Source organism: Pristiophorus japonicus, chromosome 2, assembly GCF_044704955.1.
Source record: "Pristiophorus japonicus isolate sPriJap1 chromosome 2, sPriJap1.hap1, whole genome shotgun sequence".
NCBI classification, from domain to species: Eukaryota; Metazoa; Chordata; class Chondrichthyes; family Pristiophoridae; genus Pristiophorus; species Pristiophorus japonicus.
Window position 1 is genome coordinate 77,456,746 of NC_091978.1, and position 14,850 is coordinate 77,471,595.

Consider the following 14,850-nt stretch of genomic DNA (forward strand, 5'->3'; position numbering starts at 1 on the left):
CCCCCCCCCCGCACCCGACCTGACCTCCCTCTCCCTCCCTCCCTCCCCCCGACCCGAACCGAACCGACCTCCCTCCCACCACCCACCCCCCCCGACCCGACCCGCGCTCCCAACCACCCCCCCCCCCCACCCGGACCGGACTCGACCCAACCCGACCCGCGCTCCCCCCACCCCCCCCCACCCGACCTGACCTCCAGCTCCCTCCCTCCCTCCGACCCGAACCGAACCGACCTCACTCCGCCCCCCCGACCTGACCTGCGCTTCCAACCCCAGACCCCGGACCCGACCCGACCTACCTGTAAATCCCCTTCTCCTCTCCCCCCCTTCCCCTTCTCCTCTCCCCCCTTCCCCTTCTCCTCTCCCCCCCTTCCCCTTCTCCTCTCCCCCCCTTCCCCTTCTCCTCTCCCCCCCCTTCCCCTTCTCCTCTCCCCCCTTCCCCTTCTCCTCTCCCCCCCTTCCCCTCCCCCTTCTCCTCCCCCCTTCCCCTTCTCCTCCCCCCTTCTCCTTCCCCTTCTCCTCCCCCCCCTTCCCCTTCTCCTCCCCCCTCCCCTTCCCCTTCCCCTCCCCCCCTTCTCTCCCCTCCTCCCCCTTCTCCCCCATCCCTCCCTCCCCCTCTGCCTCCCTCTACCCCCCTCCTCCCCCTCCCCTCGCTGTCAGAAACACTGACACTGACAGACAGAGAGTGAGAGACACACACAGACAGACAGAGACATAGAGACACACTGTGGGGGGGGACATCCCAGCACGCTGTTGGAGGGCTCCCGGTGCTGCAATCGGTAAGTAGAAAATGTTTTTTTGATTGATTTATTGGTTGATTTATTGATGTTTTTATCATTTATTATTGATGATGGCTCTTTATTTGTAAAACTAAAGTGTTTAATGTTTGTAAACTTCCCTTTAAACCCCCTCCCCCCCATTCCCTACGCCTGATTTGTAACCTACGCCTGATTTTCTAAAGTGTAGACAAGGTTTTTTCGAGCGTACAAAAATCTTCACTTACTCCATTCTAAGTTAGTTTGGAGTAAGTTTTCACTGCCGAAACTTTGAAAACAGGCGTAAGTGGCCAGACACGCCCCCAAAGTGAAACTGTTCTAACTGACTAGAACTGGAACAAACTAAATGCCGAGAATTTGAATTTCTAAGATACTCCGTTCTACACCAGATGCTCCAAAAAATCAGGAGCAACTGAGGCCGAAACTTGGCCCCATAGAGGGTAACGAACTACAGGAGGACCAGGCAATAACAATTCATTTGAAAGAGATGGTAACTGAGGTGGAAACACACGCACAGACCATCAATGCTTTAATCAAGGAGGGTAGAAACGTGTCGGATCAAACTGCTCAGAATGACGTGTGTGCCATGTACGGAGCTTGGTTGTTAAATGAAGGATGCAGTAATTTAGAGGATTTAAAACAAGGCCACGTACCATTGTGGGTCAGTAACAAGCATCTAAAAGCATTGAGTGTCAATAACAACCTCCTAAATTCGTGCCAGCTATGGTCAGCCTCCGAAGCATATCCAGTCCCGGTCAATTGTGGTCAGAATAAACAATCCATAATGGGGATAGTTCTTCGATTACCGATGTAGGTTCAGTCACAACGACCCCGTACCGGTATACCAGGTAGAAATCATTGGGGTAATTCAGAACGGGGTACATATGAAGCAGCATAAAACCCTGCAGTATGTGGTAAAATTGGGAGACTCAATAACTGGTGCTAGTCTAGAGGGATGCCAGAGAGGTACACACATGATATTGTGCCCCTATCATCTGAACCCTTCCGACCGGCCGGTATATGGGTTCAAGTACGAGGACGGGCAGCCTATAAGCTGTATCATGAAAGTGGCGGCACACGACCATGTTCCACCACAGGTGGCGTACGAGGGAAACAGGACATACTGTGTCACCACCAGCGAAAGTCGGTATAGAATACACCAGGACACTTGGTTTCTACCTTTTGTTTCAAACCCCAGGTAGAGACACAAGTAGCACAAGAAAGGATAAACAAGAAAGGATAATTCCTATTTCAGACCACAAACACATAAGTATCACAGTCAACAGTACTTTACCGAATCTCCAGGAATACATATTGCGTTTTGGATATGATATCCCGCCGGTACCCGAACAATAGAATGAACTATTAAAGAACATCGAGCTGTCCCACAAACATTATTACACGTTACACCAGGAGAATGATAAAGTAAGGGGAGAAATCAAGGAAATGATGGCCCCTCCCAATGGGATCTGGGACTCAATATTGAAATCCCCGCCCCCCCGGGTTCGAATCGTATCACACTCATTAGTAATTGTACAGATGATCATAGTGTTGTATCTACTTGTCCTGTCCTGGAAATTAAAGAAAAGGATGAGGGAAGGGAATCTGGAAGGGTTATTAAAGTAAACCCAGGCTGAAGTGTTTGGAAAAAGGTATAAACCAGATTGAGGCCAAACATGGTTTTGTTGTAAGAAACACTGTTGTGTTGTAAAAACATTAGGATTTTGTGTGTAAAAAGGAATGGAGATTTGACTGAAGGCTGTAATCACCTAAAACGCTCGTGGAAAAGAAGACGCCACCCAGAGTAATGTCTCTGAGTTTATTATAAGAGACATTAAAAGGAGGGAATGTAAGGGTACACCTATTTCTCTTGGAACAAGGCACAGCAAGAGGCCACGAACAAATGTTTGAAAGTAAAAACTTTTTGACTACCTGGGAGGGGAAAAGGTGCCAGCCTGAGGCAAGTGGTGACTCATCACCCTTTAAGAGCAATCTCCATGGTCAAGATCTAAACTTAGTTATGCATACAAACAAAGAGATTGATGTTATCTATCAGAGGAGCCCCGGAGCTGCAGGGGGTAAAACAGTTCACCCCAGAGACTACAAGTCTGCAAGAAACCAGGACTACAAAGGACCTTACGAAATGCACATTTTTGGATAACAGGGCATAAAGGAAAGGAGTTATCTTTTGCACTGTCGACTGTGTGCAAATTAGTAGCCATTCAAACTCATCACTACAGCCAGTTAAACAAATCACCACATCGATCCAGACGCATTAATTGGACCCCAGCCCAGCAGGAAACTTATTCATACTGTGGATATAAATATACAAACACAGAAACACAAGAGACAAAGAAGGACAAACAGAGAGACAGAGGGACAGTAACAGGAACAGCACTGCAGAGAACGGACAGAAGACGAACCAACCGGTCACGGAATCAACGACCACGAACCTACAATCGCTACAGCCAGGAATGGTGATTGTACGTCTTAAGTCAATTTCTCTCAGAAGTCTAGTCCTGTAGTTTTAGTTGGTTTGTGTTGCGTAATAAAACTGACACTGGGTTAAGCCTAAATTTTGTGCGACGTGTTGTCCTTTCCCACTATACATTCTGAGGTCTAAGAATCAGAGTATAGTGAAAAACAAACACCCTACACTAATCAGAAACAAAAACTAGTTTAATAATTTTTGTTTTTTCGAAAGCATAAATGTATATCTTAAACTGTATTCTGGAAATGGAGACATTTACTGTTTTTTGTGTGGACTCAATAGGAAGGAATTGAAGCTGGAACAGCTGGATAAGCGCTGGCCCATCTTGAACTTTCAGGATTAAGTAATTTAAATAAAAGTAGCAAGCTCCAGTCCTTATTATGACTAGTGCTTGGAACTTGATGATGAGGGTTGGAAATTACATGCAAAAGTTCCTAAATGGATTGTAAGGAAATTTAAAAAGATGAGGCCACCTGAAGGTAAATGGCCACAGATGAGGGTTAAAATAGTATTTTCAATACTGGAAATATTTCTCGTGTGTATTTGAGCAATTCCAAAGAATTTTTGAGCAAAGAAAGTGGCTGGTAATATCCAATGGTTGGTACAGTGAAAACAGAAATAGGAAACAGTGTACTAGTGATGGAGCAGCGCTGCATTTGAACCCCTTGATTGATGGTTGGTTAAGTGCAGGCGGTGCTGCATAAGGCGAGAATGAGAAGGGCTGCCCTGTTTATCAGTCCAGGGTACCCTTCGCAGAGGATATTTAATGCCGGGCCATGCCATACAACATTACAATTCTTTCCTTGCTGACCTTGGTTACACATAGGGCATATATTACAGCTGTAACTTACAGATGAAAGCTTTGGCACATTATCATCTTCAAGGGCTTCAAACTATAGCTGCACATTACAGGTTTCCTTCACGATACTCAAAATGAGCTAAAACTTTAGCATGTCTGTCACTGTGCAGGTGCTCTTTTAATGGAGGAAGAGTTGGTTTCTGACCACGATCAAGGCGTGCTTTCGGGTCGTGATCAGGGCGTACTTTCTGGTTCTGATGGGGGAAGGTGGTTCTTCACGGCTGCAATCAGGGTGGGGTGCTTTCTGATCACGATCGGGGGGGAGGACAGGGGGTTGCCTGGGGCTTCCTTGTGGGGCCCAGAGGTGCGCTGCTCTTCGTGGTCCACAAGGAAAACTAAAATTATATTTTTCAATTTACTTGCTGGGCCTCTTCTGGCCAATGATCCAGCTCCCGGCAGGTTTGTCTCTTTCCACCTGGCAAGGGGGTGGGGAGGGGTATTAAAAGCGAGTGCTTAATGAACAAGTTGTACTGGCTTACCCTCATAGGGTTGTTGAAAGTCTGAGAAGCTCTCTCACTGAAGTTGAACTGGTTGGGGACTTTCCGTTCCTGTTTGGGTCTTATTACGTCCTTCTCTTCTTCCTCTTCTTTTTCCTGCAAAATAACACAATAAAATAATGACTAAAATTACTGCATTTTAGCCATAAATTTGTGTAACAGAATAATTTAATTAGGTTACAAATTAAAATCCCATGGATTTTCTTTATTGGAGGCAATTTTTTTTTAAAGTGAAAAATAATTTCTGCCAACATGCATAATCTAGACACTTAAGCACAGTACTGAGGAAATGCTGTCTTTAAGATGAGATATTAAACCAAATCTACATCTGCCTGTTCAAATGCATATCCCAGGCAATATTTGTGGACTGCGAGTCTTTCCTGGATTGCCACATCTGCAATAAATGTCTCTGGTTTGTGACACTCTGGCTCAGAGTCTTTAAGCTCGAATGCGAGTTATAATGTATGCACCTGTGAGTATACTCACACGCCAGCATGTGATGTTCACAAGACTCAATAAAACTCCAGTCAGTTGGGTCTAGGTCATCCACGATGAGATATGCAGTTATGAACCTAGTGGATGAACTGGTAATGTGTAGTGTGATTGTTAAACCTTTTTAAATAAACAAACTAGTTCTTAATAGCAATGTGTTGCTATAAATTCTTAAGCAAAGAACCCATGAAGCAAATACATTAAATGAGTTAAAGACACCCTGGCACATAAGGGAGGGGAAAATGTTTTTGGATAGTTTTCTTCAGAGTACAGTCACAACTCAGAGGAAAGCACACGGGTAGGAAGGGGAGAGTTTGAGTGTCAATCAGCAAGGTAAAGGGAACCAAGGGGAAATAGAGAAGGAGGTCCCGCAGACACTGGTCTTGGCTAACAGGTACAATGTACTTGCTACCTGTGAGGATAAGGCTGTGGTATGAACAGACAAATAGCAAACCATGGCATCGTGCAGCAGGTGTCAGTCCAATGAGGGGAAGAGCAGAATAGAAAGGCTGTAGTTAAAGGGGATTCGATAATTAGGGAGTTAGATCCCTATATTTGCAGTCGCAACTGAAAAACCAGAAGGATGTTCCCTACCTGTTGCAATGGTAAAGGATATCACAGAGCAACTGGACTGGAACTTGGAAAGGGAGGGGGAAGATCCAGTTGTCGTGGTGCAGTTGAGATCAATGACATAGGGAAAAAAAGAGAGGTCTTGCTAATGAAATATCAGAAATTAGGAATCAAATTAAAAAACAAGAACTCATAGATGGTAGTCTTGGGAATACATAAGCACATAAGAAATAGGAGCAGCAGTAGGCCATACAGCCCCTCGAGCCTGCTCCGCCATTTAACACGATTATGGCTGATCCGATCATGGACTCAGGTCCATTTAAAAATATAGAAACATACAAAACAGATGCAGGAGTAGGCCATTCGGCCCTTCAAGCCTGCACCACCATTCAATAAGATCATGGCTGATCATTCACCTCAGTACTCCTTTCCTGCTTTCTCTCCATACCCCTTCATCCCTTTAGCCGTAAGGGCTACATCTAACACCCTCTTCAATATATCCAACAAACTGGCATCAATAACTCTCTGCGGTAGGGAATTCCACAGGTTAACAACTCTCTGAGTAAAGAAGTTTCTCCTTATCTCAGTCCTAAATGGCTTACCCTTATCCGTAGACTGTGTCCTCTGGTTCTGGACTTCCCCAACATCGGGAACATTCTTCCTGCATCTAACCTGTCCAGTCCCGTCAGAATTTTCTATGTTTCTATGAGATCCCCTCTCATCCTTTTAAACTCCAGTGAATAAAGGCTCAGTCGATCCCATCTCTCCTCATATGACAGTCCAACCATTCCGGGAATCAGTCTGCTGAACCTTCGCTGCACTCCCTCAATAGCAAGAACGTCCTTCCTCAGATTAGGAGACCAAAACTGAACACAATATTCCAGGTGAGGACTCACCCTGTACAACTGCGGCAAGACCTCCCTGCTCCTATACTCAAAACCTCTAGCTATGAAGGCCAACATACCATTTGCCTTCTTCACCGCCTGCTGTACCTGCATGCCAACTTTCAATGACTGATGTACCATGACACCCAGGTCTCGTTGCACCTCCCCTTTTCCTAATCTACCGCCATTCATATGATATTCCGCCTTCGTGTTTTTGCCCCCAAAGTGGATAACCTCATATTTATCCACATTATACTGCATCAGCCATGCATTTGCCCACTCACCGAACCTGTCCAAGTCACCCTGCAGCCTCTTAGCGTCCTCCTCACAGCTCACACCGCCACCCAATTTAGTGTCATCTGCAAACCTAGAAATATTGCACTCAATTCCTTCATTTAAATCATTAACGTATATTGTAAATAGCTGGGGTCCCAGTACTGAGCCCTGCGGCATCCCACTAGTCACTGCCTGCCATTCTGAAAAGGACCCGTTTATCCCGATTCTCTGCTTCCTGTCTGCCAACCAGTTCTCTATCCACGTCAGTACATTACTCCCAGTACCATGTGTTTCAATTTTGCACACCAATCTCTTGTGTGGGACCCTGTCAAAAAGCCTTTTGTAAGTCCAAATACACCACATCCACTGCTTCTCCCTTGTCCACTCTACAAGGTTACATCCTCAAAAAATTCTAGTAGATTTGTCAAGCATGATTTCCCTTTCATAAATCCATGCTGACTTGGAATGATCCCGTCACTGCTTTCCAAACGTGCTGCTATTTCATCTTTAATAATTGATTCCAACATTTTCCCCACTACTCTACTACTGATGTCAGGCTAACCGGTCTATAATTACCCATTTTCACTACCCCTCCTTTCTCAAAAAGTGGTGTTACATTAGCTACCCTCCAGTCCATAGGAACCGATCCAGAGTCGATAGATTGTTGGAAAATGATCACCAATGCATCCACTATTTCTAGGGCTACTTCCTTAAGTACTCTGGGATGCAGACTATCAGGCCCTGGGGATTTATCGGCCTTCAATCCCATCAATTTCCCTCACACAATTTCCCGCTGAATAATGATTTCCTTCAGTTCCTCCTTCTCACTAGACCCTCGAGCCCCTAGTATTTCCGGAAGGTTATTTATGTCTTCCTTCGTGAAGACAGAACCAAAGTAGTTGTTTAACTGGTCCGCCATTTCTTTGTTCCCCATTATAAATTCACCTGATTCTGACTGAAGGGACCTACGTTTATTTTCACTAATCTTTTTCTCTTCACATATCTATAGAAGCTTTTGCAGTCAGTTTTTATGTTCCCAGCAAGTTTTCTCTCATACTCTATTTTCCCCATCCTAATTAAACCCTTTGTCCTCTGCTGTATTACAAAATTCTCTCAGTCCGCAGGTTTGCTGCTTTTTCTGGCCAATTTACATGCCTCTTCCTTGGATTTAACACTGTCCTTAATTTCCCTTGTTAGCCACGGTTGAGCCACCTTCCCCGTTTTATTTTTAACCCAGACAGGGATGTACAATTGTTGAAGTTCATCCATGTGATCTTTAAATGTTTGCCATTGTCGATCCACCGTCAACCCTTTAAGTATCACTCGCCAGTCTAATCTAGCCGATTCACGTCTCATGTCACCGGAGTTACCTTTCCCCAAGTTCAGGGTCCGAGTCTCTGAATTAACTGTGTCACTCTCCATCTTAGTAAAGAATTCTACCATATTATGGTCACTCTTCCCCAAGGGGCCTCGCACAACAAGATTGCTATTAGTCCTTTCTCATTACACATCACCCAGTCTTGGATGGCCAGCACTCTAGTTGGTTCCTCGACATATTGGTCTAGAAACCCATCCCTAATACACTGCAGGAAATCCTCCTCCACCGCATTGCTACCAGTTGGGTTAGCCCAATCAATATGTAGATTAAAGTCGCCCATGATAACTGCTGTACCTATATTGCACGCATCCCTAATTTCTTGTTTGATGCTGTCCCCAACTGTTTGGTGGTCTGTACACAACTCCCACTAGCGTTTTCTGCCCTTTGGTATTCCGTAGCTCCACCCATACCAATTCCACATCATCCAAGCTAATGTTCTTGCTTACTATTGCATTAATTTCCTCTTTAACCAGCAACACCACCCCACCTCCTTTTCCTTTCTGTCTATCCTTCATAAAATGTTGAATACCCCTGGATGTTGAGTTCCCAGCCTTGGTCACCCTGGAGCCATTTCTCAGTGATGCCAATTACATCATATCCGTTAACTGCTATCTGCGCAGTTAATTCGGCCACCTTATTACGAATACTCCTCGCATTGAGGCACAGAGCTTCCAGGCTTGTCTTTTTAACACACTTTGCCCCTTTAGAATTTTGGTGTAATGTGGCCCATTTTGCTTTTTGCCTTGGGTTTCTCTGCCCTCCAATTTTACTTTTCTTCTTTCTATCTTTTGCTTCTGCCTCCATTCTACTTCCCTCTGTCTCCCTGCATAGTTTCCCATCACCCTGCCATATTAGTTTAACCCTTCCCCAACAGCACTAGCAAACACTCCCTCTAGGACATTGGTTCCGGTCCTGCCCAGGTGCAGACCGTCTGGTTTGTACTGGTCCCACCTCCCACAGAACCAGTTCCAATGTCCCAGGAATTTGAATCCCTCCCTTCTGCACCACTCCTCAAGCCACGTATTCATCTGAGCTATCCTGCGATTCCTACTCTGGCTAACACGTGGCACTGGTAGCAATCCTGAGATTATTACTTTTGAGGTCCTACTTTTTAATTTAGCTCCAAGCTCCCTAAATTCATCTTGTCGGACCTCATCCCATTTTTTACCTATATAGTTGGTACCTTTATTCACTACGACAACTGGCTGTTCACCCTCCCTCTTCAAAATGTCCTGCACCCCCGACGAGACATCCTTGACCCTTGCACCAGGGAGGCAACATACCATCCTGGAGTCCCGGTTGCGGCCGCAGAAACGTCTAGCTATTCCGCTTACAATAGAATCCCCTATCACTGTAGCTCTCCCACTCTTTTTCCTGCCCTCCTGTGCAGCAGAGCCACCCACGGTGCCATGAACTTGGCTGCTGCTGCTCTTCCTTGATGAGTCATCCCCCTCAACAGTACCCAAAGCGGTGCATTTGTTTTGCAGGGGGATGACCGCAGGGGACCCCTATACTACCTTCCTTCCACTGTTCTTCCTGTTGGTCACCCATCCCCCATCTGGCTGTGTACCCTTTACCTGCGGTGTGGCCAACTCAATAAACGTGCTATTCACGGCATCCTCAGCATCGCGGATGCTCCAGAGTAAATCCACCCACAGCTCCAGTGCTGCAATGTGGTCTGTCAGGTGCGGCAGGCGGATGCACTTCCCGCACATGTAGTCATCAGGGACACTGGAAGCGTCCCTGACTTCCCACATAGTACAGGAGGAGCGTAACACATGCTCGAGCTCTCCTGCCATGACTTAACCCTTAGATTAACTTAATTGGGCAACAACAATGCTAAAAGGTTACTTACTGATAAGGAAAAGAAAAAGAAAACTACTCACCAATCACCTGCCAATCAGTTACCCCCTTGGCTGTGGCGTCACCCTTTTATTTTTTTCTACTTTTTTGCCTTCTCTCCCTGCTGCAGCTGCACTGGTAGGCCTCCTCTCCGATGACGAACTCCCGCCAACTGATGGGCCATTTGTAGGCTTCCTCGGACACCCGCTCAGCCTATTCTCCGACGCCGAACTCCCGCTGACTGATGGGCCTTTTGTAGGCCTCCCCGGACACCCGCTCCGCCTCCTCTCCGGCGATGAAATCCTCCTCCATCGTATTGCTACCAGTTTGGTTAGCCCAATCAATATGTAGATTAAAGTCGCCCATGATAACTGCCCATACCTTTATTGCTTGCATTCCTAATTTCTTGTTTGATGCTGTCCCCAACCTCACTACTACTGTTTGGTGGTCTGTACACAACTCCCACTAGCGTTTTCTGCCCTTTGGTATTCCGCAGCTCCACCCATACAGATTCCACATCATCCAAACTAATGTCCTTCCTTACTATTGAGTCAATTTCCTCTTGAACCGGCAACGCCAACCCACCTCCTTTCCCTTTCTGTCTATCCTTCTTGAATGTTGAATACCCCTGGATGTTGAGTTCCCAGCCTTGGTCACCCTGGAGCCATGTCTCCGTGATGCCAATTATATCATATTCATTAATTGCTGCCTGTGCAGTTTATTCGTCCACCTTATTACGAATACTCCTCGCATTGAGGCACAGAGTCTTCAGCCTTGTCTTTTTAACACTTTGCCCTTTTAGAATTTTGCTGCAATGTGGCCCTTTTTGATTTTTGCCTTTGGTTTCTCTGCCCTCCACTTTTACTTTTCTGCCCACTCTCCATAACCCCTTATTCCTTTATCGTTTAAGAAACTGTCTATTTCTGTCTTAAATTTATTCAATGTCCCAGCTTCCACAGCTCTCTGAGGCAGCGAATTCCACAGAGCCACAACCCTCTGAGAGAAGAAATTTCTCCTCATCTCAGTTTTAAATGGGTGGCCCCTTATTCCAAGATTATGCCCTCTAGTTCTAGTCTCTCCTATCAGTGGAAACATCCTCTCTGCATCCACCTTGTCAACTCTCCTCATAATCTTATATGTTTCGATAAGATCACCTCTCATTCTTCTGAATTCCAATGAGTAGAGGTCCAACCTACTCAACCTTTCCTCATAAGTCAACCCCCTCATCTCTGGAATCAACCTTGTGAACCTTCTCTGAACTGCCTTCAAAACAAGTATATCCTCTCGTAAACATCGAAACCAAAACTGACGCAGTATTCAGGTGTGGCCTCACCAAGACCTTGTACAACTGTAGCAAGACTTCCCTGCTTTTATACTCCATCCCCATTGCTAATAAAGGCCAAGATTCCATTGGCCTTCCTGATCACTTGCTGTACCTGCATACTAACCTTTTGTGTTTCATGCACAAGTACCTCCAGGTCCCGCCGTACTGCAGCACTTTGCAATCTTTCTCCATTTAAATAATAACTTGCTCTTTGATTTTTCCTGACAAAGTGCATGACCTCACATTTTTCAATATTATACTCCATATGCCACATTTTTGCCCACTCACTTAGTCTGTTTATGTCCGTTTGCAAATTTTGTATTCTCCTCACACATTGCTTTTCCTCCCATCTTTGTATCATCGGCAAACTTGGCTATGTTACACTCGGTCCCTTCCTCCAAGTCGTTAATATAGATTGTAAATAGTTGGGGTCCCAGCACAGATCCCTGCGGCACCCCACTGGTTACTGATTGCCAACCCGAAAATGAATCATTTATCCCTACTCTTTGTTTTCTGTTCGTTAGCCAATCCTCTATCCATGCTAATATATTACCCCCAACCCCGTGAACTTTTTGAGCCAAGGGCTAAAAATAAACTGGAAAAATTTACGTAAAAACAAAGAGATAGAACAACAACAACTTGTTTTTATATAGCGCCTTTACCATAACAAAATGCCCCAGGGCGCTTCACAGGAATATTATGAGATAAAACAATCGACAGAGCCGCATAAGGAGAAATTAGGGCAGGTGACCAAAAGCTTGGTCAAAGAGGTAGGTTTTAAGTTGTGTCTTGAAGGAGGAAAGAGAGGTAGAGAGGTGGAGAGGTTTAGGCAGGGAATTCCAGAGCTTAGGGCCCAGGCAACAGATGGGACGGCCCCCAATGGTTGAGCGATTATGATCAAGGATGCTCAAGAGGGCAGAATTAGAGCAGCGCAGACATCTCAGGGGGTTGCTGGGCTGGAAGAGATCAGCGAGGGGCAAAGCCACGGAGGGATTTTAAAACAAGGATGAGAATTTTGAAATCGAGGCGTTGATTAACCGGGAGTCAATGTAGGCCAGCGAGCATAGGGGTGATGGGTGAGCGGGACTTGGTGCGAGTTAGGAAATGGGCAGCCGAGTTTTGGATCACCTGTAGTTCACGTAGGGTAGAATGGGGAGGCCAGCCAAAAGTGCATTGGAATAGTCACATCTAGAGGTAACAAAGGCACGGATGAGGGCTTCAGCAGTGGATGAGCTGAGGCAAGGGCGGAGAAGGGTGATGTTATAGAGGTGGAAATAAGCGGTCTTAGTCATGCTGTGGATATGTGGTTGAAAGCTAATTCCAGGGTCAAATATGACACCAAGGTTGCGAACAGTCTGGTTCAGCCTCAGACAGAAGTTGGGGAGGCGGGTGGAGTCAGTGGCTAGGTAAGAGTGTTAGTGGCGGGGACTGAAAACAAAGGCTTCGGTCTTCTCAATATTCAATTGGAGATAATTTCTACTCATCCAGAACTGGATGTCGGAGAAGTAGTCTGACAACTTAAGAGACCATGGAGGGGTCGAGAGAAGTGGTAGTGAGGTACAGCTGGGTGTCACCAACGTACATGTGGAAAATGACGCTGCATTTTCAGATGATGTTACCAAAGGACATCATGTACATGAGAAATAGTAGAATAGTAATAAACAATAGTGGGAAACATTTAACACAATGATCAAGAGGCCAGAAGAAATGTATCCCACTAAAAAGCAAGAACACAGAAACATAGAAACATAGAAAATAGGTGCAGGAGTAGGCCATTCGGCCCTTAGAGCCTGCACTGCCATTCAATAAGATCATGGCTGATCATTCCTTCAGTACCCCTTTCCTGCTTTTTCTACATACCTCTTGATCCCCTTAGCCGTAAGGGCCATATCCAACTCCCTCTTGAATATATCCAATGAACTGGCATCAACAACTCTCTGTGGCAGGGAATTCCACAGGTTAACAACTCTCTGAGTGAAGAAGTTTCTCCTCATCTCAGTCCTAAATGGCCTACCCCTTATCCTAAGGCTATGTCCCCTGGTTCTGGACTTCCCCAACATCGGGAACATTCTTCCCGCCTCTAACCTTTCCAGTCCCGTCAAAATCTTATACGTTTCTATGAGATCCCCTCTCATCCTTCGAAACTCCAGTGAATAAAGCCCAGTTGATCCAGTCTCTCCTCAAATAACAGTCTAGCCATCCATGGAATAAGTCTGGTGAACCTTCGCTGCACTCCCTCAACAGCAAGAACGTCCTTCTTCAGATTAGGAGCCCAAAACTTAAGAACACAATACTCCAGGTGAGGCCTCACTAAGGCCCTGTACGACTGCAGTAAGACCGCCCTGCTCCTATACTCAAATCCCCTCACTATGAAGGCCAACATACCATTTGCCTTCTTTACCGCCTGCTGTACCTGCATGCCCACTTTCAGTGACTGATGAACTATGTCACCCAGGTCTCGTTGCACCTCCCCTTTTCCTAATCTGCCGCCATTCAGGTAATATTCTGCCTTAGTGTTTCTGCCCCCAAAATGGATAACCTCACATTTATCCACATTATCTTGCATCTTCCATGCATTTGCCCATTCATCTAACCTATCCAAGTCACCCTGCAGCCTCTTAGCGTCCTCCTCACAGCTCAAACCGCCACCCAGTTTAGTGCCATCTGCAAACTTGGAGATATTACACTCAATTCCTTCATCTAAATCGTTGTAAAGAGCTGGAGTCCCAGCACTGAGCCCTGTGGCACTCCACTAGTCACTGCCTGCCATTCTGAAAAGGACACGTTTATCCCGACTCTCTGCTTCCTGTCTGCCTACCAGTTCTCTATCCACATCAGTACATTACCCCCAATGCCATGCGCTTTGATTTTGCACACCAATCTCTTGTGCAGGACCTTGTCAAAAGCCTTTTGAAAGTCCAAACATACCACATCCACTGGTTCCCCTTTGTCCACTCTGCTTGTTACATCCTCAAAAAATTCCAGAAAATTCGTCAAGCATGATTTCCCTTTCATAAATCCATGCTGACTTGGTCCGATCCTGTCACTGCTTTCCAAATGCGCTGCTATTTCATCCTTAATGATTGATTCCAACATTTTCCCCACTACTGATGTCAGGCTAACTGGTCTATAATTACCCGTTTTCTCTCTCCCTCCTTTTTTAAAAAAACATAGAAAGTAGGTGCAGGAGTAGGCCATTTGGCCCTTTGAGCCTGCACCATCATTCAATATGATCATGGCTGATCATACAACTTCAGTACCCCATTCATAGAAACATAGAAAAGAGGTGCAATAGAAAATCCTGCTTTCTCACCATACCCCTTGATCCATTTAGCCGTAAGAGCCACATCTAATTCTATTTTGAATATATCTAATGAACTGGCCTCAACAACTTTCTGTGGTAGAGAAGTCCACAGGTTCACAATTCTCTGAGTGAAGAAGAAGTTTCTCCTCATCTCGGTCCT

At 45.7% G+C, this 14,850-nt stretch overlaps 1 protein-coding gene across 2 annotated transcripts in view; it reads right to left on the minus strand.

The window, feature by feature from the left end:
* dnai1.2 (dynein, axonemal, intermediate chain 1, paralog 2) overlaps nt 1-14,850 on the minus strand; it is a 610,660-nt gene that overhangs the window by 446,317 nt on the left and 149,493 nt on the right. For both annotated transcript variants that reach the window (XM_070868013.1, XM_070868021.1), the window contains exon 7: nt 4,603-4,716. In XM_070868013.1, coding sequence (XP_070724114.1) covers nt 4,603-4,716 — 114 coding nt within the window. The remainder of the gene's footprint in view (nt 1-4,602; nt 4,717-14,850) is intronic.